We start from the raw sequence: 23,443 nt of genomic DNA, 5'->3' as shown, positions 1-23,443 counted from the left end.
TGTATCCCATGACACAGCCTCGGCATGGCATGACAGAAAACCTTCCATCCATGGCCTGGCAGGTTCCAGAACTCTGGCAGCTCTCCAGCCGTGTGTGTCCGCCTTCTCTGCCCATGTTCTGGTGAGGCCCAGCCACTGGGCTGAGAGGAAGAGGGAGCCCAGAGAACCTTTCCTGGGAGTCCAGCCAGCTCCCCCTCGGCTTTTACTGTCTGCATGTGGAGGCCACACATCACTCCTGGGCTGACAATAGTGCCACCATTGTGTGGTCTCCCACTCCCTCAGGCCAGGGCCCTGTGGCTGTGGAGACAGAAAGCACGAAGGTACCTGCTTCCCCCCACTGTTCCCTGTCTGCCTGGACAGGAGGCTCCACCTAAACTCTTACTGCAAAAACTCCCCACAGTTTTTGCTTCCAGTGCCAGCTTTGTGGGAACAGCCCCCTTTGAGACCCCTCTCCTTCTGTGCAGTGTTGCAGAAGGCTCTGGTCCATGTCTCTGCATTGTCTCTGAACTTTTAATAGAAATGTTGCAGCTGGGCTGGATGTGGTGGCTCACACCTGTACTCCCAGCACTCTGGGAGGCTGAGGCAGGTGGATTGGCTGAGCTCACGAGTTCAAGACCAGCCTGAGCAACAGCAAGACCCCGTCTCTAAAAATAGCCAGGTGTGTGGCAGGCGCCTATAGTCCCAGCTACTCGGGAGGCTGAGGCAAGAGAATCACTTGAGCCTAAGAGTTTGAGGTTGCTGTGAACTGTGACTCCATGGCACTCTAGTGAGAGCATCAAAGTGAGACTCTATCTAATAAAAAAAATTGTGTTGTTATCAACTACCTAAAAAAACCCAAAGCCAGTGATTGGATTGTCACACTGAGCTGGGTAGACGCTTCTTGGAGGCTACAGGGTTCTGTGACTTTGCCAAGCTGAGATTCTGAGGCATTTGCTGTGTGATAGCGTTTGAGGTGTGTACATATTTGTCACTACATCTCAGATTTGTACTCATTGAGTCACTCTGACCTCTGATCTCCAAGACAAGACTGTCATTAACCTTTGAGGAAAACCTTCATGAGCTGGGGTCCATGTCCTTTGCAAAAGTAAGCCATGCACATGTTATTTAGAGGTAGGTGAGGAGAGGTTAGGCCCAGCCTCTTCCTGTTTGCCTTCCTTTAGCACTTGGTCACCTCTGGGAGGGGCGTTGGAGGTGAGCTCTGTCCCTACCCTCCCTTGACCAGAGTAGAGAAGGGAATTAAGCACTCAGGAGAACACTGTAGGTGGTGGTCAGAGCTGTGGAGACTGACAGCCCCCTTACTTTTAACTTACTTAGTCAACTCTCTTCTCTGAACCCCAGTTTCCTCATCTGTGAAGCACGGGTGACAGGATCACTTGCCTTAAGAGTGGCTGACGCATGGTCAGGATCACAAGAGATGATGCAAGAAAAGGGCCTTGCACAGAACTTAGCATGGAGTGAGGGTTCAGGAAATGGTTGCCATTGTTCTCGCTTACTAATTTATAATAATAGTTTAAACTGCCATTAGTTTAAGTTGCAAGAACTCCTGTTCCAGCCGTCAAGCACTGACAAGCTGTGTGCAGCTCTCTGTTCCCTTTCTGGAAAGGAGCTTCCCACACTGAGGGTCTGCAGAGCCCACTGATCATATTGTCAGAGAAGGCATCAGTAAGGAGGCACTGCCTACCCTGGGCAGTTACAGAGGCCGTCTGGCCAGGGAGGCCTCCTGGTTACCCTGACAAGCAGTCATTTAAGCCCAGTAATGGAGAATGCTGACTTCATTTGTTTTCTTCCTCAGTTGCTCCTAGGGGAAGGCCCAGAGCTGGGAGAGGTGGGGGCACTGACGGGAACCATCTCTGTGGCCTGCTTTTCTAGTGTTTGCTGGGCCCTCCTCACCACCTCTGGGTATTCCCTGCAGTTTTCTGCTATACTACTGGGGCCTGGGCCCTGCCTTGTAGGTAATCGAGCAAATCCCTGCCTGAAGTCCCTTGGGGAGTAGTTTTGGTTCAAAATGTGGGATCAGGAGTCTCTGGGGGAGGCCTGGTCTCTGGCTGATCTCTCTCCATCTGTCTGTCTTCCCCCTGCCCTGCCCCAGGGAGCACCCTGTCTTCTTCATGTTCATCCAGATTGCCATCATCTCCATCTTTAAGTCCTACCCGACGGTGGGGGATGTGGCCCTCTACATGGCCTTCTTTCCTGTATGGAACCATCTTTACAGATGTGAGTACTCCTGCCTCTACCTCCCTGCTTGTGGCAGATTCCTGTCAGCCTGGCCCCTGGGTGAAGGAGCCAGGGAAAAAGGAATTGGTAGGCATGTACTGGACATTTGATGAGCAGCAGCACTAGGAGAGAAGCAGAGGCTTGCGGCATAATATCTGCTCTGGGTGCTATGGACTAGTGGTGATAAAAACAACTGTCATTGGCTTGGCGCCTGTAGCACAGTGATTATGGTCCCGGCCATGTGCACTGAGGCTAGCAGGTTCGAGCCTGGCCCAAGCCAACTAAACAACAATGACAACTGCAACAAAAAATAGCCGGTGTTGTGGCGGGTGCCTGTAGTCCCAACTACTTGGGAGGCTGAAGCAAGAGAATCTCTTAAGCCCAAGAGTTTGAGGTTGTGTGAGCTGTGATGCCCCGGCACTCTACCCAGGGTGACATACTCTGTCTCAAAAAAAAAAAAAAAAAAAAAAAACAGAAAACTGTCATTTACTGAACACTTACTGTGTACCTGGCCTTGTGGTTCTGAGAATGTTGCATCCATTGATTAGCTCATTTTATCTGCATTCCAGCCTTTGAGGTAAGTTATACCCATTTTGCAGATGAGAAGTCTTAAAGGTAGAGCTGCCTGTAGTCCCAGCTACTTGGAGGCTGAGGCAAAAGCCCAAGAGTTTGAGGTTGCTGTGAGCTGTGACGCCAAGGCACTCTACCAAGGATGATAAAAGCTACAGAAAGGTAGAGCTGCTTGTTCCAGGTCATGTGACTGGTAAGTGGAATGCCAGGGATTGGAGGCCCATCCAACATGACTTTATGTGATGATAGAAATATCCTGTATCTGCCTAGTTCAATACAGTAGTCACTTGAGTGACGAAGAACCTGAAGTTTAAATTTAAATTCATTTTAATCCTAGCACTCTGGGAGGCCCAGACGGATAGATACCTTGAGCCCATGAGTTCGAGACCAGCCTGAGCAACAATGAGACACCCCCCCATCTTTAAAAAAAATAGCTGGGCGTTTTGAGGGCGCCTATAGTCCCAGCTACTTGGAAGCTGAGGCAAAAGCCCAAGAGTTTGAGGTTGCTATGAGCTGTGACGCCAACGTACTGTACCAAGGATGATAAAATGAAACTCCTCCTCAAAAAAAAAAAAATTAATTTAAATTTAAGAAACCACTTGTAGCTAAGCAAACTCTATACATTGGGCTTTGAATCATTCCCCAGTGTTGCACTCAGAAGTTTCTGGAAGACTGATGAGCATGAGACTTCTTGCCCACTGTGATGACTCCTTTAAGCTCTAACCATCTCCTTCTCATAAGATGGTTTACTGGTGACCTATCTGTGCTGCCTAGCTCCCCAGCACTTCCCCTAGTGGGGCTCTTAGCCCTCTGGGGTGGGTTCCTTTCAGTGTTTGGGGACTCCCTCAGGGTAGACATTATTTATATCTCACATCCCCAGTACTCAGGAATGACCCTGACATATTCATTTGTGGAGTGAGTGTTTAAGTCTCAAATGTTTGTGGAGTAGGTTTTTTTTTTTTGTGACAGAGTTTCAAGCAGTCACCCTGGGTTGAGGGCCCTGGTGTCACAGCTCACAGCAACCTCAAACTCCTGGGCTTAAGTGATTTCCTTGCCCCAGCCTCCCAAGCAGCAGGGACCACAGGCGCCCGCCACAACGCCCAGCTATTTTTTTGTTGTAGTTTGGCCGGGTGTCAAGAATGAATTCAGGGAGTTCACGATTCAGAGGAAGTGAGTCTTTGTTGTTGTTTTGGAACCCTGGGTGTCAAGCAGGAAGTGAAACTGACCAGCTGCTGGCAAGAAACCTACCTGTAAGAGCCGGCCTCTGAGTGAAGGTAAACAGCTATGTGGGCCGTGGGGCCAGGGCTGCTCTTGCAGGTGATAACCTGGTAGGGCAGTGACCAGACTTGCCTGACTGGGAGGAGGAATTGGTGTCTTCTGCATGTGACATACTCAGTGCACAGACAGGAGTTACCCAGCCCAGCAGGCTCAGACTCTGCTTGGGGCCCTTGGACAGAGTTGCTAGTGACAAGTCATGAGGCCACCAAAACATGTGGGTATGCCCTACACAGGGTGGGTCTTGTGGATGTAGAATGGTTTTTTCTTTCTTCTTTTTGTTTTTTTGAGATAAAATCTCTTTCTGTCATCTAGGCTAGAGTGCCATGGCTTCACCTAGCTTCCAGCAAACTCAAACTCCTGGGTTCAAGTGATCCTCCTGCCTCAGCCTCCTGGGTAGATGGAACTACAGGCGCCTGCCACCGTGCCCAGCTAACTTTTTCTTTTTAGTGGAGATGGGGTCTCACTCTTGCTCAGGCTGAACTCCTAAGCTCAAGTGATCTTCCCACCTCAGCCTCCCAGAATGCTGAGATTACAGATGTGAGCCACTGTGCCCAGCCTAGAATGTTTTTTTTTCTTGGCTGTCCCTTGGTGACTTATCTTTCACCCTGTGCTTCTGAACAGTCTGGAAATAGACCGACTTGAGGCTGAGACCTGGTGCTCTCATTACTATCTATGTGTCCCAGGGACGTTATTTAACCTTTCTATGCCTTTGATTTTTTCATCTTAGTTGATAATAAGGAGCGTATCTTTCTTAGGTGTTTTAAGTTTGAGAAGAAATATATATAAATCCCATTGCAGGTAATATCATCAGTAATTACTATGCAGGGAGTCACCTGCACAGTCCCATGATCAAAGCTTCAGGCTTGGTAATCTGAGTTATTAGAATAAACGTATTTTTCCAAACTTGAAATAAGCTGTTTTGTGCCCTCTGGGGTAATTAAGCACAGAGAAGGATGTAACTTCCAGAAGCCTGGATGATCCTGTAGCTGCTGCTGCTGGCTGCTTGGGCAAGCAGTTTATAGGTGCAGGTAGTCCGAAGCTTCTGTAGGGAACAGTGGCTGCCCCCCTTACTTCCCCACTCCTGCAGCAGGGAATACTCATGCTTGGAGTTTAGGGCTTGACAAATGTGAGTCATTGTGCTCAGCCAGGAGCATCTTCAGGCCTGGTCCTTGGGACCCATGAATGGAGATTTTGTGAAGTCTTCAAGCCCAGGCTGAATATATTTAATGTGGTTAGGAAGCCAGGTTAGACGCTAGCTGCCAGTGCTAACATGCCTGCTCCCACATTCACCTCTCTGTTTTCCCGAACTGGTCAGTGGAGTGGAGGAGAAAAGGAACATGGCCCTTTCCGGAGTGTAGGCCCCAGATGCTGGACTCTCTGGAGCTTGGGGCCAAGATGAGTCATACTGGAGCGCAATTGTGGTGTTAGGGAACAGCCTGCTGGCAGGCCTGGTGCCAGTCTACTGTGATCCGGCAGAAACAGCCAGTTACCACAGGGCTGTGTGTGTGTGTGTATTAACTGTTATGTAGAGACAAAAGAATACTGATAAAATGCATATTAGTTATAAAGGTTAATGATATAGTAAATTCCCATCTACCTTGCACATAGTTTAAGAAAGGTGACATCACCATGACCTTTGAAATCTCCAAGTCCCCTCTGTGTGCCTCTGGATGGGACTGGGTTTTTCAAGCCATATTTATTTTTGAATGTATGAGGCCCAGAGGGAAAGTGACTTACCTAAAGAGTTCCAATTTGTCAGTAGTGGTACCAGAGATTGAATAAGGCACCTGGGAAAATGGTGGGGAAGCTGATTCCATCTGACCTACAATGCTGGTGAAGGGTGAACCCGTTCTTTTAGTTAAGCCCTGGTCACCTCTGATATCTCTGACGCCTCCTGGTGCCTGGAACAAGCTGTCCTGTGCTCTGGGTCCCCGGGCCCCATCTGCTCTGGCATATAGCTTTATTCCTCTGGCCTGTCGGCCAACAAAAGTGAATAGCAGCTCCACTTTCCCGCAAAGATCACCACAGGCCAGAAGCCAACTGGATGCTGGCTAAGCACATGGGAATGTATTTTTGCAGCCCTTCGTGATAGCACCCAGGCATTGCAAGTGAGTCTCTTTCCGTCTCTTTCACTTGGTCTCCTTCCTGTCACCCTGTCTGAAATCCCCATCTCTGACGGGAGGCACAGCAACCTCCAACTCCTGGGCTTAAGTGATTCTCTTGCCTCAGCCTCCCAAGTAGCTGGGACTACGGGCGCCTGCCACAATGCCTGGCCACTTTTTTGGTTGTAGTTGTCATTGTTTGGCAGGCCTGGGCTGAGTTTGAACCCACCAGTTCTGATGTATGTGGCTGGTGCCCTAGAAGGTAAGCTACAGGTGCCAAGCCAGACACTTCATTTCTGATTAAAGAATGAACGAATTATGAGTTGAAAACATCCAGCTTTACGAAGAATTGTTGATTACCTTGTATTGATTATTCTCACTTTGACACCAGTCAGTGGCCTCTGTCACAGACTATCAGGGTCGGCAGCTGTAATCTAGGTGTTCTCAGTCCCAGCTGTACATTGGAATCTCCCGGGAAGTTCTTAATATTGCATGTGGGTGTCAGGGGCCTGTCCTATAGACTCTGACTTAGTTGTGAGGGGTTCACTTTGCAACTAGAGTTGAGACTCATCTGTGTCATCCAGGCCCCCTTCCAATGCATGAACCCCTAGGGTAGCGTTTCTATTAACTGGTTGTACAACTGAGACAAATGGCCTAAATGTTTGGGAGTTTCCCCATCCCTTAAGTCTTCCAAAAGTCTGACTTGGGAAAAGGATTTCCTGAAGGTCAGGATCACAGAAAGGAAGGGAATTTCCATTCATTAGTGCCTGCTGGGAACCAGGCCCAGTGCTAAATTCTTTTTAAAAAGATATTCTTTTTTTTTTGGTTGCAGTTGGCCGGGGCTGGGTTTGAACCCACCACCCTCGGTATATGGGGCCGGCACCATACCGACTGAGCCACAGGCGCCGCCCTAAAAAGATATTCTTTTAATTTGTTTAAATATTTATTTAATAAGTGAAGTATAAAGAAATATAAGTAACATGTAACCCTATTGTTAAATAACCACTACTGAATTAAAAGGAAAAAAAATCACAGTGTGGTAGGCAGAATCATATTGATGCCCTGCAAAGATAGCTAGTCTGAATCCCCAGAATCTGTGACTATGTCACCTTACAAGGCAAAAGAGACTTTAATTTTTTTTTTTTTCAGACATGCTCCTCAATGAGACAGCATGTCAAAAAGAAGTTATTTCAGTTACCTCAGTGAGAGTGAGGAATGTTTGAAGAGCGAGGCAGGGGACCTAAGACACCAGTTAAGGACATCGAAAAACATGTTTCTAAGAGCCAGAACCATGACACCATAGAGACACACCGAGGGGCTTCAAGCTCCATAGTTCATGCCAGGGTTCTCATCCACAATCCAACGTGGCCAGTTGCACCCTGCTTGGGGAAAGAGTGGTGGGCTTACTCTTGGACACTCCAATATTAGGGGGTGAGGGTGAGGTCTTGAAATGCCCTCTAGTGTCCAGGGGCATTCCTGCTACCTATAGCTGGTCTTCGGCCAGTCCAGGCCACAGGGGGAGGAAAGAGTCCAAATCTAGGGGCTCCCACAGCTGTGGGCCTGGGAGCCACTGGCTCAGGGTGTGAGGTTTGCCTTGCCTCCTGGCACCCCAGCGCCTCTAGAGGGAAGCTGCCTTTGGTCTACATGAGTCTGTCCCTGGGCCTTTGTGTCAATTGGGGCCTCAGAGAAGGGAGAGGGTGCCAGAGAGTGAGCATGGGGCTAACTGTGACCCTCTTGTCTTTGCAGTCCTGCGAAACATCTTTGTCCTCACCTGCATCATCATCGTCTGCTCCCTGCTCTTCCCTGTCCTCTGGCACCTCTGGATTTATTCGGGAAGTGCCAACTCTAATTTCTTTTATGCCATCACACTGACCTTCAACGTTGGGCAGGTAAGAGTTGCAGGCAACATGGGGACAGTATTCATTATGTAGCGTTGGCTTTCGGTTCTGCATACAGGGATTTGGACATGACAGAGGGACAGTTACTCCCCTCAGGTAGCTCCCATCCAGTAAAAGCAGTGTGAGACAGAGTCTGCCAGGGATTTTGGAGGCACCATGCTGAGCCGCAGCCTCAATGAATTCTCCCAGCAAGACTTTAAGACAGATAGTGTTTTCCTTATTTTACAAATGAGGGACTTAGGCCCAAGGTCATTTGGAGCCAAGAACCAAATTCAGGGAAGGCTTGATTTCTAAGGCATCCTCTTTCTTTTTCTTTTTTCTTTCTTTCTTTTCTTTTTTTTTAGAGACAGAGTCTCACTATGTCACCCCTGGTAGAGTGCCATGGCATCACAGCTCACAGCAACCGCAAACTCTTGGGCTAAAGTGATTCTCTTGCCTCAGCCTCCCAAGTAGCTGGGACTATAGGTGCCTGCCACACGCCCAGCTGTTTTTTTTGTTGCAGTTTGGCTGGGGCTGGGTTTGAACTTGCCACCTTTGGTATATGGAGCCAGCACCCTACTCACTGACCACAGGTGCCGCCCGGCATCCTCTTTCTTTTTCTTTCTTTCTTTCTTCATTTTTTTTTGGGCAGGGCTAGGATTGAACCCGCCACCTCTGGCATGTGGGACCAGCGCCCTACTCCTTTGAGCCACAGGTGCTGCCCGGCATCCTCTTTCTATAGTGGTACCTGGGGGGTGCGGCACATGTAGTGAATGTGCAGAGTGAGATGGGGAGGGCAGGGGCAAAAGGACAGGCTTTCCAGACTCCGAGCGCAGTAGGAGCTGAGAAGTGGTTTGGTTTGCACAAATTGCACAGCTGGGCGTAGTGGAGAGGAGGCTACAGGATCACAGTCAGAGGAGGACCAGCATGGACTGCCCTGACTCTGAGAAAGCCTGTCCTCCTGGTTCGTGGAGCAAGGTCTTCAAGCATCAGAATCTCCAGGGGGTGGTTATTAGAAATGCAGATTTCCTGTTACTGTGTTTTAAGTCCTGTAATTATGTTGTGACTGTCATCAGTATATGGCTCTGATTGTTTAAAAAAGGTAGATTTCCTGATCCCACTCCTACAAACCTTGATTCAATACTGAAGACAGGGTTAGGAATTTGTATTTTTTATCAAGCTCTTCCAGAGGTTCTGATAGGGGCTCTAGCAGACCCCACATGGAGTCACCAACCCTTCTCAGAAGGTCTCTTCTCCACTGTGCTGCCTTCATTCAGGTCGGGCTCTGTCCTCGTCGCTGAGGTCTTATGAGAACCACTTGTACCATCACCATTTTAGTTGCTGTTGGCACAGCACATTTCCTGTGCATAATGGCCTGGGCGGGAAGTGGGTCTGGCTGGGAAGATGAACGATGCCAGTGAATCGTCCCCAGAGAAATTCTTGCCTCCAAGGTTAGCTGCTGGGAAAGACAGGAGTTAGGGCTTTTTCAGTGAGTGATGGGACTGGTATTTCCTGCATAGACATTTCTTGAGGATAAATGTCCAGCCTAGCTACTTGTTTTGGTTTGTGACTAGCAGAAAGAGAAATGGAAGGCCCTGGAGCCTGGCTGGGACCCGGCCAGGGCCTGTTCTGCCTACCCCGCTGTCATTAGTGATGCCGAGGGCACGGTACCCGCCTCCCTGTGTCCCACACAGGCCCAACTCTGCAGGCCCAGCTGGATGCCCTGAAGGAATCCAGAAGGTTGGCCTGGATTGTCTTGCTAGAGGCTCCTTACTTTCCTTACATCCCCGTAGCAGCTGGCATGGGAGGGCACTGGGCCTGCCCTGGACCTCTGGGGAGGTTGGTGAGCTCCACAGAAATAGTCCACAGCCTGTTGTCTTGTCACGAGTCTCAAGTTTTGATCTGGAAATATAGAAGCATCTGTGGAACTTGCCAGATACCAGCTTTCTCCCGGAGGCTGCTTTTCAGAGAGAAGGGCCTCTTTGAGTGGCATGGGGATGGGGTGCTGAGGTGGTCGGGTGCCCTGGGAAGCAGTAGAGACCGAATTATTGGAAAGAGAAGTATTGGGCTTGGGGTGGGATCCAAAGGCAGGCGGATTGAGAGTGTTAATAGCTGAGCATGAGAAGAAAACCAGCCGGACTTTAGCTTTATCTCATCCCCTTTCTTCCTTCATCTCTCTTTGAAATCTATTAGTAATCCCCCAGTAATCAAGTAATACATGATTTCATGGGGGAAAGAAGTCCGACAAGATAGCATAATACAAAAAAACAAAAACAAAACAAACAAAAAAAAAAGATAGCATACTACAGAATGAAAGGGAAAGGTCTGCCTGAGCCCTGCGCCCCGCTGCCCAGCGCAGCTGTGCTCACTGGGGTCAGCTGGGCGTGCGTCTCTGCAGGCAGCGGTACATATCAACTCACACATGAAGAGCCTTTTTCTTTATATAGGTAAATGGTATCCTGTCTCAGCACTATTCTTTGGCTGTTTCTTACGTAATGATCTCATCTTGAGACAATTTTTCTAGCAGCTCTGTGATACCTAGTAGTTAGGCTGTACCGTGCCTTACTTGATCCGGTTCACCCCTGTGCATAAGCATTGGGGTTGCTGCTTCTGGTTATTTTGCTACTTTTTTTTTTTAGAGTCTCCCTCTGTCCCCCTGGGTAGAGTGCCATGGCGTCACAGCTCACAGCAACCTCAAACTCTTGGGCTCAAACAATTCTCTTGCCTCAGCCTCCCGAGTAGCTGGGACTACAGGCGCCCGCCACAATGCCTAGCTTTTTGTTTTAGCAGGCCTGGGCATGTGGCCGGTGCCCTACCCACTGAGCTATGGGTGCTGCCATTACTTTTTTATTTTTTATTATTTTTTTCTTCACGTATCTTGTGCACACATACTAGTAATTTTTTTTTTTTTGGAGACAGTCTCACTCTGTCCCCCTGGGTAGAGTGTCATGGCGTTATAGCTCACAGCAACCTCAAACTCTTAGACTCAAGCAATTCTCTTGCCTCAGCCTCTCAAGTAGCTGGGACTACAGGTGCCCACCACAACCCCCGGCTATTTTTAGAGACGAGGTCTCGCTCTGGCTTGGGCTGGTTTCGACCCTGTGAGATCAGGCCATCCACCTGCCTCAGCCTCCCAAGTGGTAGGATTACAAGCATGAGCCACTGCACCCGGCACCAGTATTTTTTAGGTTGGAGTCCAAGTAGTGGAATTTGGTGGGTCAGAGAACATATACAGTTTATACCCTTGGCAGAAGGTCTGAAGTTGCCCTTCAGACAGGCAGTACCAACCTACAGGCCTCACAACTGGGGTCCAGCTACTGTCCCCTCCCCCACCTTGAGCCAGCAGACTTCAGGCATCCGGCACACCTGTGTCACCAGCCTCTTTGGATCAGCTCTGCTGGTCAGATGCTTCCCGGGGCTGAAGGCTTTGGCCTTTATTGCTGCTGCTGCTGCCAGATTACTAAAGGGATTTGTCACATGGTGCCACTTGCTCACCAAGGCAGTCACTGAAGTCATATTGTCCACTAAGTACAGGTGTCAAACAAGCATACAGAGCTTCGACTGTCACTGCGGAAATCACGAGCTGGGTGTAGGGAACATTTTGGTTTACATGAGATGGAAGAGCCCCTCATCATGAAGTGTGTACTGCCCCTGCACTCGGGCCTGTTGGGAGCCACTAAGTCAAAATGAGACATTTGGAATTTTACTTAGAGTTCAGTGTCATCTCTGCAGAGAGGTCTTTCACACGGTCCCCCTTCCCCCTTGTCTCTTTCTCAGCCCCCTGTTTTTGTCCTTCATAGCATTTACCCAATTTGTAACTTTTTATTATTTATTTTCTCTCCTCCCTGCCTCCACTACTAGCCTGTGAGTTTTGTGAAGGCAGAACTCTACCTGTCCTCCTATCACCAGGGGCCCGGCGACCAGATCAGCACTTGGCACAGAGAACTTGCTTTGCAAATATTTGTTGAATGAATGAATGAACCGAGCTAGCCAGGGAGAGCAGTATGTGACTACTGGCCGGATATGCAGAGAGTAATGCTGGAGGGATCCAGAGGGAAAGGATTCTCTCTCCTGCTGTGAGAAGTCAGGGAAAGCCCCAAGGAACTAGTAGGAACTGGGCCTCTCGGACATGGGAGTAAAGAAGGAAGGGGAGAAAGGGCCAGACCACCCTTCGGAGGTCAGTAGTAGCAGCTCCATCTCCCACCCTTCTCTAGCCTCTGTTGGAACTTCCTATCTGTGGCTGATGCTCTGTACCTGTATAGCCCAAGTTCTGCCCCTGCTTTGTGTGACCCATAGTCAGCACTTCCATCCCCAATATGTGGAATGGGTTCTCAGTCCCACAGCCTGCTCTTCTGGGCCCTTCTCTCCCCTCAAACCCCCAACATAGTGTCACTCTGTCACCCTGGGTAGAGTACTGTGGAGTCATAGCTCACAGCAACCTGAAACTCTTGGGCTCAAGTGATACTCTTGCCTCAGCCTCCTGAATAGCTGGGACTACAGGCATGTGTTACTATGCTCTGCTAATTTTTTCTGTTTTAGTAAAGATGGGGTCTCGCTCTTGCTCAGGCTGGTCTTAAACTCCTGAGCTCAAGCAATCTACCTGCCTTGGCCTCCCAAAGTGCTAGGATTACAAGTCTGAGCTACCATGCCCAGCCCTTCTGGGACCTTCTTGCTGGATGGTGCCTGATAATTCACCTGGCCCTCATTCTCCCCACCGTGTTTAAGGCAGACTAGAGCTGTCCTGGGAACCAGAGGAGTACAGGTGTCAAACAAGCATATAGAGCCTGGACTGTCACTGCTGAAATCGGGAGCTGGGTATAAGGAATATTTTGGTTTACGGACTGTTTTTTAAGTCCTGCTTTGTTTGAGTTGATCAGTGCTATGCCCTATTACAGAACAAATTATGTGTAGATTATTAGTTACACCAGCAGCTAAACCAGTGACTGAAGCCCAAATCTTTCCCCTGGGGGCATTAAGTATTTTTAAGCATGTGGCATGGATCATTTGCTAATTATGATTGTGCCTCAGAGTCAGTAACAGGAAATGACAGTAGTAAACCGTCCATGGGGGTGTGTGCATGTGAGAGAGAGGAGGAGGGATTGAGACTGATTGATTGATTGCCTGAGGTGCCCACTCTTCCCAATGTATGCCCCTCAGCAAGTGATTTAACTTTTCAGGGTTGCAGTTTCCGTCTCAAAAACCAGGATGATAGGCTAGGTCTGGTGGCTCACGTCTGTAATCCTAGCACTCTGGCAGGCTAAGGCAGGTGGATTGCCTGAGCTCCGGAGTTCGAGACCAGCCTGAGCAAGAGTAAGACCCCATCTCTACTAAAAATAGAAAAGCTAGGTTGGCACCTATAACTCAAGTGGCTAAGGTGCCAGCCACATACACCAGAGCTGGCGGGTTAAAATCCAGCCCAGGCCTGCCAAACAACAATGACAACTACAACCAAAAAATAACTGGGCGTTGTGGCAGGTGCCTGTAGTCCCAGCTACTTGGGAGGCTGAGGCAAGAGAATCGCTTAAGCCCAGGAGTTGGATGTTGCTGTGAGCTTTGATGTCACAGAATTCTACCCAGGGTGACAGCTTGAGGCTCTGTCTCAAAAAAAAAAAAAAGATCAAAGATTACATATAAAGGAAAAGAAACTTGTTTAAATTTAGCTTTTGAAAAAGTAAGGTCAAGTGTCCCACTCACCTAATTCAATTTAAAAACAGGGAACATGGCTCCGCGCCCATGCTCAGTGAGTAGAGCACTAGCCACAATACACTGAGGATGGCAGGTTTGAGCCCAGTCCGAGCCTGCTAAACAGCAATGACAACTGCAACCAAAAAAAAAAAAAAAAAAATAGTGAGGCGTTGTGGTGGGCACCTGTAATCCCAGCTGCTTGGGAGGCTGAGGTAAGAGAATTGCTTAAGTGCAAGAGTCTGAGGTTGCTGTGAGCTCTGATGCCACCGCACTCTACTGAGGGGAACCTAGTGAGACTCTGTCTCAAAACAAAAAAACAAAACAAAAAAAAACAGGGGACATAAGGAAATCTCTCCCTACAATTATAATTCATAGTGGCTTGTGTTTCTGGAGAGCTTACTAGGGACTGGCCCCCTGGGATCCCTCTAATCATCTGGGTCATGTGCTCATGTGGCCTTCTGGAGCTTTTCCTGTGTGTTTACATAGACTCATGCTCATAGTGAAAGAAGTTTATTTGTGTGAGTGAATATGTTTTATTACTGATAGGTTATGCCAAAGCCCCATCCAGCTCCATCATAGGCCGCCTGCCTCCCCTACTCCCAGCTTTCTAGATCCTGGGCAGGTGGGCAGAGGAGGCTGCACTTTGCTGACTGTGATGGCCACATGCACCCCCAGGGAGGTTGGCTGTAGAATATCAGCTTCTTTAGGAAGCTGCATCCCAGGGGCACGTGGTGGCCAAAGTTGCTGCCTTGAGCCCAGTGGTTTCAAGACATCAGATTAATGACCTTCACTGGCTTGGAAGTCTCACACACTTACTTTGCTTTTTCCAAAAAAACTTCTGTCTTGATTAGCTGATCGACAGAGCTGTGAGCTGGGGAGGGCAGCCTCCACAGGGTGTTAAGATACACCTGGTGTCAACCTTCAGCCACAGAGGCGGGCGCAGCACACGTGAATGTGGATCCTGATGGGCCGTGGGGTGCAGGGAAAACTTGGGGGGGCTCAACAGGCAGGTCTGGCATTGCAGCCTGAGCTGTTTCTCTGCCAGTGGGCCCCTGGGCAGGCCACTCCCTAGGGAATCATAAAGGGTCAATATGGTTTCTCTGTTATAGGGCCTGGACCAGGGCAGATACTCAGAAGATGTTCATTTTCCTCTTTCCTCATGGAACACGGCTGACTTACCTCTCTGTCCCTAGCCATCCTTTGTCAGCTGCACCCTTAACTCTTCTTCCTGCCCAGAGGGGAGGCAGCCCTCACAGCTGGCTGTGAGAGGAATGTGACAGCCATCCCGGGGGGCATGTTGAGAAGTTGGGGACTAAAAAATGACTCTCAAAGCATAGCCCTGTGATGTGTGGGCCACAGAGCTGGAGGAGATGCCACCCATTTAGTTAGGAGATCTAACTTGGGGGGGGTGCACATCATTGAGTGTGTGGTCAGAGAAGCCTCCAGGTGGAAAGTGGCATCTCAGTAGTTCCCAGATCCTTGACAAAAATGCAGGGCTGCTGGGGTGGGCAAGTGTGGTGGGGGCAGAGGGGAGCAAGGGAGCTTGCAAGGAGATACTGGGAGGGCTCTGTGTTTATGTGTGTACACCCTGAAGATCCCTTAGGGAGGAAGGTGGCCGAGTGGAAGTCTGAGGAGGATGGACAGGACATGTGGCTGGTGGAGGAGAGAGGCAGAGGGCTTAGCTGCCTCGGGTGGGGCAGCTTCAATAACAGGCCTTCCAGTCTCTGAAGGCACAGAGAGGGACACATGTGTTCTAGGGCTCCTAAGTCTAGGTGAGTAATAAACTGAACTTATTACTCTCAGTTTACAGATGAGGAAAATGATCTCAGGGCATGGAAGGAGACTTCCACAGGGTCACACACCACTAACATGCCCCCTTGCCTAACTTGCCCCTCCCCAGACGTCCACTCTTCAGACCCAAAGGAGCTCTGGGTCTGCATCTGCTGTTCTGGGTGAATCCAAGGAATCTGGAAAATCCCTTCTTATAATCAGAATGGAAAACCTAGGCCAGAAGAGGTCATCTCAGCCAGACTGTGACCAGCTTTGGGCTTTCCTTGGAAAGAGCCCAAAGACTCTAGACTGACCTGGGGTCCTCTTTCTGGAGGCAGGGCACCCCCTCAGGTTGATGATACCCAGGACAGTGTTGCCAAGTTGGCACACAGGGCTCGTCTCCCACCCCCTTTATGGTACAAATTTTCACACAAACACGAGAGATTTAATGTTGAACCCATCACCTAGAGGCCACCATTGATGTTCTCCTGTACTTGTTCCATCACAATATCCCTCCCTCAGTCCATCTTGGCTTTTTTATTGTTTTTTGTTTGTTTGTTTTTGTTTTTTGAGACAGAGTCTTAACTGTGTCGCCTTCAGTAGAGTGCTGTGGTGTCACAGCTCACAGCAACCTCAAACTCTTGGGCTTAAATGATTCTCTTGCCTCAGCCTTTCAAGTAGCTGGGACTGTAGGCGCCCACCACAACGCCTGGCTATTTTTTGTTGCAGTTGTCATTGTTGTTTAGCTGGCTGGGGCCGGGTTGGAACCTGCCAGCCTTGGTGTATGTGGCCAGCACCCTAACCACTGAGCGACAGGTGCCAAGCCTTTTTAGTGTATTTGAAATTGAATTGCAGACATTAGTACATTTCCTACTAAATATTATAGCACGTATATCTTTAGATTTAATATTTATTTTTGTTATATAAAATTTAGATACAGTGGAAAATGCAAATCTTAATGTACATTTGCTGGAGCCCTCTTTCACTCAGCACAATGTTTTTAAGGTTCAATCATGTTATATATAACCGTAATTCAATGCTTTTTTTGGGGGGGGAGACAGAGTCTCAAGCTGTCGCCCTGGATTGAGTGCCATGATGTCACAGTTCACAGCAACTTCAAACTCTTGGGCTTAAGAGATTCTCTTGCCTCAGAGTGCTTTATTTTTTTATTTTATTTTTTTTGAGATAGAGTCTCACTATGTTGCCCCTGGTAGAGTGCCGTGGCGTCACAGTTCTCAGCAACCTCCAACTCTTGGGCTTAAGCGATTCTCTTGCCTCAGCCTCTGAAGTAGCTGGGACTACAGGCATTCATCACAACACCCAGCTATTTTTCTGTTGCAGTTGTCATTGTTGCGTTAGTTGGCGCGGACTGGGTTCGAACGCGGGCTGGTGGTGTTGTAACTACTGTGCTATGGGTGCAAAGTCCAGTGCTTTTTATTTTTAATTAATTTTTTTGAGATAGGGTCTTGCTATGTTACCTAGGCTGATCTTGAGCTCCTGAGCTTAAGCCATCCTCCCACCTCAGTCTCTTGAGTGGCGGTATTGCAGGGGCAAGCCACCATGCCTAGCGAGCTTATTGCTTTTATTTATTTTTTATTTTTTTATTTTTTGAGACAGTCTTCCTCTGTTGCCTGGAGTTAAGTGCCATCGTGTCATAGCTTACAGCAACCTCAAACTCTTGGGCTCAAGTGATCCTCTTGCCTAAGCCTCCTGAGTAGCTGGGACTACAAGTGCCTGCCACCATGCCTGGCTAGTTTTTCTATTTTTAGTAGAGATGGGGGGGTCTCACCCTTGCTCAGGGTGGTGTCAAACTCCTGAACTCAGGCGATCCACCCACCTTGGCTTCCCAGAGTGCTAGGTTTACAGGTGTGAGCCACAGTGCCTGGCAGTTTATTGCTTTTAAAATAAACTTAATTTTGAAATCATTTTAGATTTATAGAAAAGTTACAAAAATAGAACATAGAGCTTCCACATGCCCCACACTCATTTTCCTGTGCTGTTGACATCTTGTACAGGCACAACATGCTTATCAAAACTAAGAACGCACTCTGATAAAGTACTGTTAGCGCACGTCACCAGACTTGATTTGGGTTTCAGCAGTTTTTCCAGTCATCCCCTTCTCCTCCGCCAGGCCCTATCCAAGGGACTGCATTGGTCCTTGCTCCGCTCCTTAGTCTTTTTTTTATTTTTCATGACCCTGACAATGTTTTCGTTTGTTTTGTTTTGTTTTTGAGACAGAGTCTCACTTTGTCACCCTTGGTAGAGTGCTATGGCATCATAGCTCACAGCAGCCTTAAACTCTCGGGTTCAAGTGGTCCTCTTGCCTTCTGAATAGCTGGGATTATAGGCACCTGCCACAATTCCCAGCTGTTTCTTTGTTTTTTTTTTAGAGACAGGGTCTGGTTCTTGTTCAGGCTGGTCTCAAACTTGTGAGCTCAGGCAATCCACCTGCCTCGGCCTCCCAGAGTGTTAGAATTACAGGCGTGAGCCATTGCACTGGCTGTGACCCTGCTTGAGTAGCACTGGCTGGCACTGGCCAGGTAGGCCAGGTATCTTGTAGAATGTTCCCTCTTTAGGTTTGTCTGATGCTTTTCTTATGATTATCTTGGTGTTCTGGGTTTTTGGAAGGAATACCCCAGGTGAAGCACCCTTTCTATCACGTCCCATAGGAGTACATGCTAGCCTCATGATTGCACTCTCGGTTTGGATGGTGTTTCCCAGTTCTCTCCACTGTGAGGTACTATTTTTCCTTTCCCTTCTCCAACCAGAAAGTAAGTCACCAAGTCTTGGACCATCCTGGGGGAGGGAGACAGGGTGTAGGCAAGGATTAAGCTCCTCCTCCTGGGGGGGGGCATAGCTACATATATTCAGATACTGTTTGGACTTCTGTAAGGAAGATTTGCCTTTTTTCTGTTTATTGGTTCATTTATTGGCTGATTGTTTTTGATTGAATTTTTAATTTTATCCAGGGAACAAACGTACGTAGTTCACAAAGTTAAGGCTTATGAGGAGAATAGCTACCTACAGTCTTACAGTTATTTCTTCTGGTATGGCCAGAATAAATAACATGCTCACTCTACTATTTGCATTTCTTTTTTTTTTTTTTTGTAGAGACAGAGTCTCACTCTATGGCCCTCGGTAGAGTGCCGTGGCCTCACACAGCTCACAGCAACCTCCAACTCCTGGGCTTAAGCGATTCTCTTGCCTCAGCCTCCCGAGTAGCTGGGACTACAGGCGCCCGCCACAACACCCGGCTATTTTTTGGTAGCAGTTTGGCCGGGGCCGGGTTTGAACCCGCCACCCTCGGTATATGGGGCCGGCACCTTACCGACTGAGCCACAGGCGCCGCCCTTGCATTTCTTTTTTATCCCCCATTTTATCTTAGATTGGGTCATATGAAATTGCCAATATTCAACCATTTTTTAACCTGCAAAAATATTTCATGTGGTTCAACCTAATAATTTAATATTTTGACTTCCTATGATTGTCCAGCTGAATGTGTGACATTGAGTTGCCTCTTTTTGTTTAGTTGTGAATTGTGACTTTGTATTTGTCCCTCATCTGACCTGGCTCAGGGATTAGCCTCTGAGCTCAGCCACTGCTGCAGGCTCCTCTTGCCCAGATGGCATCTTGGAGCCTGGGTTAGAAAGAGGGCCGCAGAGTGTGAGGTCAGCCTTTGCTGTGATCACTGCCCCCCAATACCAGGCCAGCCTGAAGCTGCCAGCTGATGAGCCAGGCCTCGGGCTGCTTGAGCTCTGTTGCTTTGCCAACATCCTTGGAAGAGTCTTGGCCCATTAGTGGACTGGGCCCCAGGCATATCACCTTGTAGGGTCTGTGGCCACTAGTCCAGCTCGCCAGGTGTAGCTACAGGGCATATTGAACCCTTTGAGCCTCAATTTCCCCTATAAGATGGGGATTATTAAAGAAACCAGACAGGCTTCTTTGGTGATAGAACTGTGGGTATGTCCTAAGACCATCAGTGCTGTTGGGGTTGGGCACCTCCCTATATACCATTTCAGGCCCCTCTGAGCTGTCCTTCGCTGTTGTTGCTTTACCTTCAGGTGAGTGAGAAGCCGCCCAGGACAAGGTTCTGGGGGTCTTGAGGTCTGGCTCATCTCAACCTGTCTTGCCCCAAGACCCAGCCAAGTACTTCCCCAGCTCTGGGCAAAGTCTACCCATCTGTTCCAGGAGGTCATTGGTACTGCTACTTTGAGAGGCTAAGTACCTCAGAACTGTGGTATCTGCAATGGTGAGCCCCTGTCCCCTCAGTTCCAGGCATTTGGACTGAATGGAATTATAAGGCTAAGGGTCTGTTCTAGAGTGTGAGGACCTTGGCAAATCCTTGTTTCTCTCTGGGCCTCTGTGAGGAGGCCAGTGAGCTGAATTTCTAGGCTCCCAAACCCTCCCCCTTTTTGTAAGAGGCAGGGTCTCTGTCACAGGCTGGAGTGCAGTGGCACAATTACAGCTCACTGCAGTTTCCAAGTCCTGGGCTCCAGGGATCCTCCTGGACCATCCTCCCAAATGTCTGGGACTGCAGGCCCCTTTTGATTCTGTGGCCCAGAAAGGGAAAGACAGACTGAGCTGGGCACAGAGGTACCTTAGTGACAGAACCACTAAGGGACCTTGCCTTAAGCTCCCTGGTGGAGCTTCTGGTCCAGGAGAGAAGACACAGTTGTCAAGCAGTCACACAGCTGAATGTAAAATTGCAGTTTGGATTAGTCTGCATTAGGAAATAGTGGTTACTGGGGCTGAGATCTAATCTGGGGGGTAAGTGATCCTTCCTGAGACCTGAAGGACAAGTAACTATTGACTAGGTGAAAGGGCAGAGAATGTTCCAGGCAGAGGAAACAGCAAAGATCTTACAGTTGAGTGAGATGGAGCAAGGAGAGGATGCTGCACTAGTGGGCAGGGACCAGGTGCGAGGCCTCGGAGCCCTTGGGGGTTTGAGCTGCACCCAAAGAGCATGGCAGGCCTTTGGAGGATTTTAAGCAGGGAAGTAACATGGTCAGATTTGTGTTTTTGAAAAGCTTTCTCTGGCTGGCAGGGAGAATGGGATGGGGCAGGTTTGAGATCAGGGAGCCCAGGGACAATGTTTTGCTGTTGTTTAGATGACAGTGGCTTTGTTCAGGGTGGGGGCTAAGGGGATGTATTGAAAAGGTGGATTTGAGTTTAGAAGGTAGAATTGACAGACTTTGTGGATTGATGTATGGGAGGTAGTCTTTGGCCTGGGCATCTAGATGGTAGAGGTATGGGTGCCCATGGGAGAAGCAGGTTGGACAAGGGAAGGTGAGGCATTTGTGTGGGCCTGGCTGGGGTTGAAGAGCCTGTGAATACCCAAAGAAGGCTTCTGACTGCACAGGCATCAGTCAGCGTTCAGAGGCAGAGCTTGGGGTGGAAGTGTGGACCATGAGAGAGGTGGGAATCTGGTGGCTTCTGAGGGGTCAGCAAGATCCTGCAAGTATGGGCCCTGAGGAAGAGCTAGTGGTTGATCCAGGGACAGGTTGGGACCTTGGTGGGAGATGCCAGGCAGGGGCTTTGCGGCCACCCAGTATTTGCCTAGACCCTCAGGGGCCCTGGGTTCAGTGGAAGGTACCCCGCAGCTCCTCATACCCATACCCTCTTTCTTCCCCAGATCCTGCTCATCTCTGATTACTTCTATGCCTTCCTGCGGCGGGAGTACTACCTCACACACGGTCTCTACTTGACTGCCAAGGACGGCACAGAGGCCATGCTTGTGCTCAAGTAGGCCTGGCTGGACACAGGGCTGCACGGACCTCAGGAGGTGAAGGGCCAGCAGCTGGGCCATGCCCTCTATCCAGAGTTGCCAGTAGGCAAGTTCTTGGGCAGAAGAGGTTCTAGTCCAGGGTCGTGGATCTCTGGTACCAAAGGGGACCCATGGCTGACAGCAAGGCCTATGGGAGTAGCTGAGAGCACCCCCACTTCATCCCCCTACTTTGTGGCTCTGCACACCAGGGAGCCCCCTCCCAGGCAGGAAGGGGGAAGAAGCAGGTGAGCAGGGTTTATTAGGTTGTGGCTTCTTAATAAATGTGTTTTGTTATGAAGAAGTCTACCCTGGGACCACATCCACATCACACTCCTCTTACACTGCCCTGGGGTACTCTACATAGGTCTGGGTTTCTATAACGAGCCCCAGGTCCACAAACCACAAGTCTGTGCACTGGTGGGCTAAAAGTGGTATGCACCACTCCAGCAGCCCTCCCCACACCCAAGCAAGCAGCTGAAGGCAAAGGGCCAGGCAGGCCTGAGCAATCTTTATTCTGCAGAGGGACAATGACCACAGATCCATACACCATGTGGAGAACGCAGGAGCCAGGGACCAGTCTGTCAGGTGGAGGCAGGTCCAGGCAGGGGGCAGAGCCTCAGGTGGGTGAGGGGCAGATGGGCAGACAGGCAGGGGCCTAAAAAAAAGACAAACCACACAGAGCAGGGGTGCTGGAGGCTGCTCTCCACCCTCTCCCATCCCAGGCAGCACCCAGAGGGGCAGTCCTAACATGACTGTCTTGGGATCCACCCAAGGGCATGTAGGCTGGTCCCAGCCCACCAGGGACAGCTCAGCTCAGGAGCTCCCTGGGCAGAACCTGACAGGACCCCCCACTCCCAGACCAATGCCCCCCCCCCCCTACTGCTGGCTCAGAAGCCGAAGGTTTCTTGGGAGGCGTAGACCATGTAGAGGAAGCCGTCCTCATCCTTCTCCTGCTCGTAGATGTCGGCAATGGGCGTGGACACGCTCACCATACTGTGCTGGTTCACCAGCAGGAAAAAGGCCTGCGTGGGGTTCAGCTGCAGGCGGCGCCTGTGGGCAGGGGCAGAAGGGTACCCGGCAGAGGGGCTAGGCTGCTGGAGAGGCGTAGCCCTGAACCCCTCCCCAGAGTTATTCTGAGCCTCCTTCACATCCATCCCAACCCCTTCTAGAGGCTCTCACCTCTGACCCACTGACTTCAGCCCGGCCCCCAGCCCTACTCCACCTTGACCCAAGTGCCCCTGTGGCGGGGGCTGCCCACACACCGAATGATCTTGACCAACTCGCTCATGTTGACATGGTCTGGGACGAGGAACTTGGTCTTGTCCAGGACTGGCAGCTGCTTCTCGCCCTTGTAGCGCTCGATGATCACCTGGGAGTGGGGCGGGCAGGGGGTCGGGTCGGGACGCAGAAACTTGGGGCGGGGCCTGGGCAAGGCGGGGCCGGGGGGCGGAACTCACCGGGATCTTGCTGGGGTGCTGGTCGCGGATCTGCTGCACCTCCTTACAGCGGTCGGCTGCGGACGACCGCGGTCGGGCCGTGAGGCCGGGCCAGGCCCAGGTCCTCCCCGACTCCGCCCCGCTTGACCCCGAGGGGCGGCCTCGCCCCAGCCCCCGCCCCCGGGGCCATCAGGCCCCACAGCCCCCGGCACCTAACGTGGTGGGGAGGCGGGCAGCCCCCGCCCAGGCCGGAGCCAGCCTCTCAGCCCAGGGGTCCGGCCGGAGCCTGACGTCACGGGGCTGACGTCACCCGCGGCAGTAGGGGTCAGTCGGCCTCCCGAGCCCCCTGCCCCACGCTCGCGGATCACCCGCTGGGCCTCACCGAAGCTCCGCCGCTGTTTGAAAGGCCGGTCCGAGGGCATCGCGCGGGCCCGGCGGGGCGCGCAGGCCGGGGCTCCGGGGCGCGCGACGCGAAGATGTGGCTGCGGTTCGGGGGCTCCGGGGGCTCCGCGCCTCGCGCTCAAGGGCTCCTGGGCTAGCGCTGAGCCCGGCGGCGGCGGCTGCGGGAGGTAACTCGCCTGGTGACGTCAGGTCACAACATTCCTTAAAGGGGAGGCCGGCGCGCAGCTCCCATTGGGCCGACGCAAAACCCGCCCGCCCGACTCGTGACGTCACGGCGCAGAGAACCTGGATTCCCGGCCCGAGACGCGAAGGGGCGGGGCCGCAGGCGTGTCACAGTCCTGTGAC

At 50.5% G+C, this 23,443-nt stretch overlaps 2 protein-coding genes across 4 annotated transcripts in view; one reads left to right on the top strand and one right to left on the bottom strand.

The window, feature by feature from the left end:
• PIGU (phosphatidylinositol glycan anchor biosynthesis class U) overlaps positions 1-21,559 on the top strand; it is a 100,766-nt gene extending 79,207 nt beyond the window's left edge. For all 3 annotated transcript variants that reach the window (XM_053574389.1, XM_053574388.1, XM_053574390.1), the window contains 3 exons: positions 2,090-2,214; positions 7,911-8,053; positions 21,129-21,559. In XM_053574389.1, the coding sequence (XP_053430364.1) occupies positions 2,090-2,214; positions 7,911-8,053; positions 21,129-21,242 (382 nt within the window). In that variant the 3' untranslated portion in view covers positions 21,243-21,559. The remainder of the gene's footprint in view (positions 1-2,089; positions 2,215-7,910; positions 8,054-21,128) is intronic.
• A 188-nt stretch (positions 21,560-21,747) lies between these two features.
• Positions 21,748-23,443, bottom strand: MAP1LC3A (microtubule associated protein 1 light chain 3 alpha). The gene is made up of 5 exons (XM_053574395.1): positions 23,079-23,443; positions 22,718-22,773; positions 22,523-22,629; positions 22,141-22,310; positions 21,748-21,915 (listed from the first exon to the last, which is right to left on the bottom strand). The coding sequence occupies exons 1-4, from the start codon at positions 23,116-23,118 to the stop codon at positions 22,148-22,150; spliced, it is 366 nt and encodes a 121-aa protein (XP_053430370.1). The 5' UTR covers positions 23,119-23,443; the 3' UTR covers positions 21,748-21,915; positions 22,141-22,147.

Source organism: Nycticebus coucang, chromosome 21, assembly GCF_027406575.1.
Source record: "Nycticebus coucang isolate mNycCou1 chromosome 21, mNycCou1.pri, whole genome shotgun sequence".
Lineage (NCBI taxonomy): Eukaryota > Metazoa > Chordata > Mammalia > Primates > Lorisidae > Nycticebus > Nycticebus coucang.
This window is presented reverse-complemented; position numbering and strand designations above follow the sequence as displayed.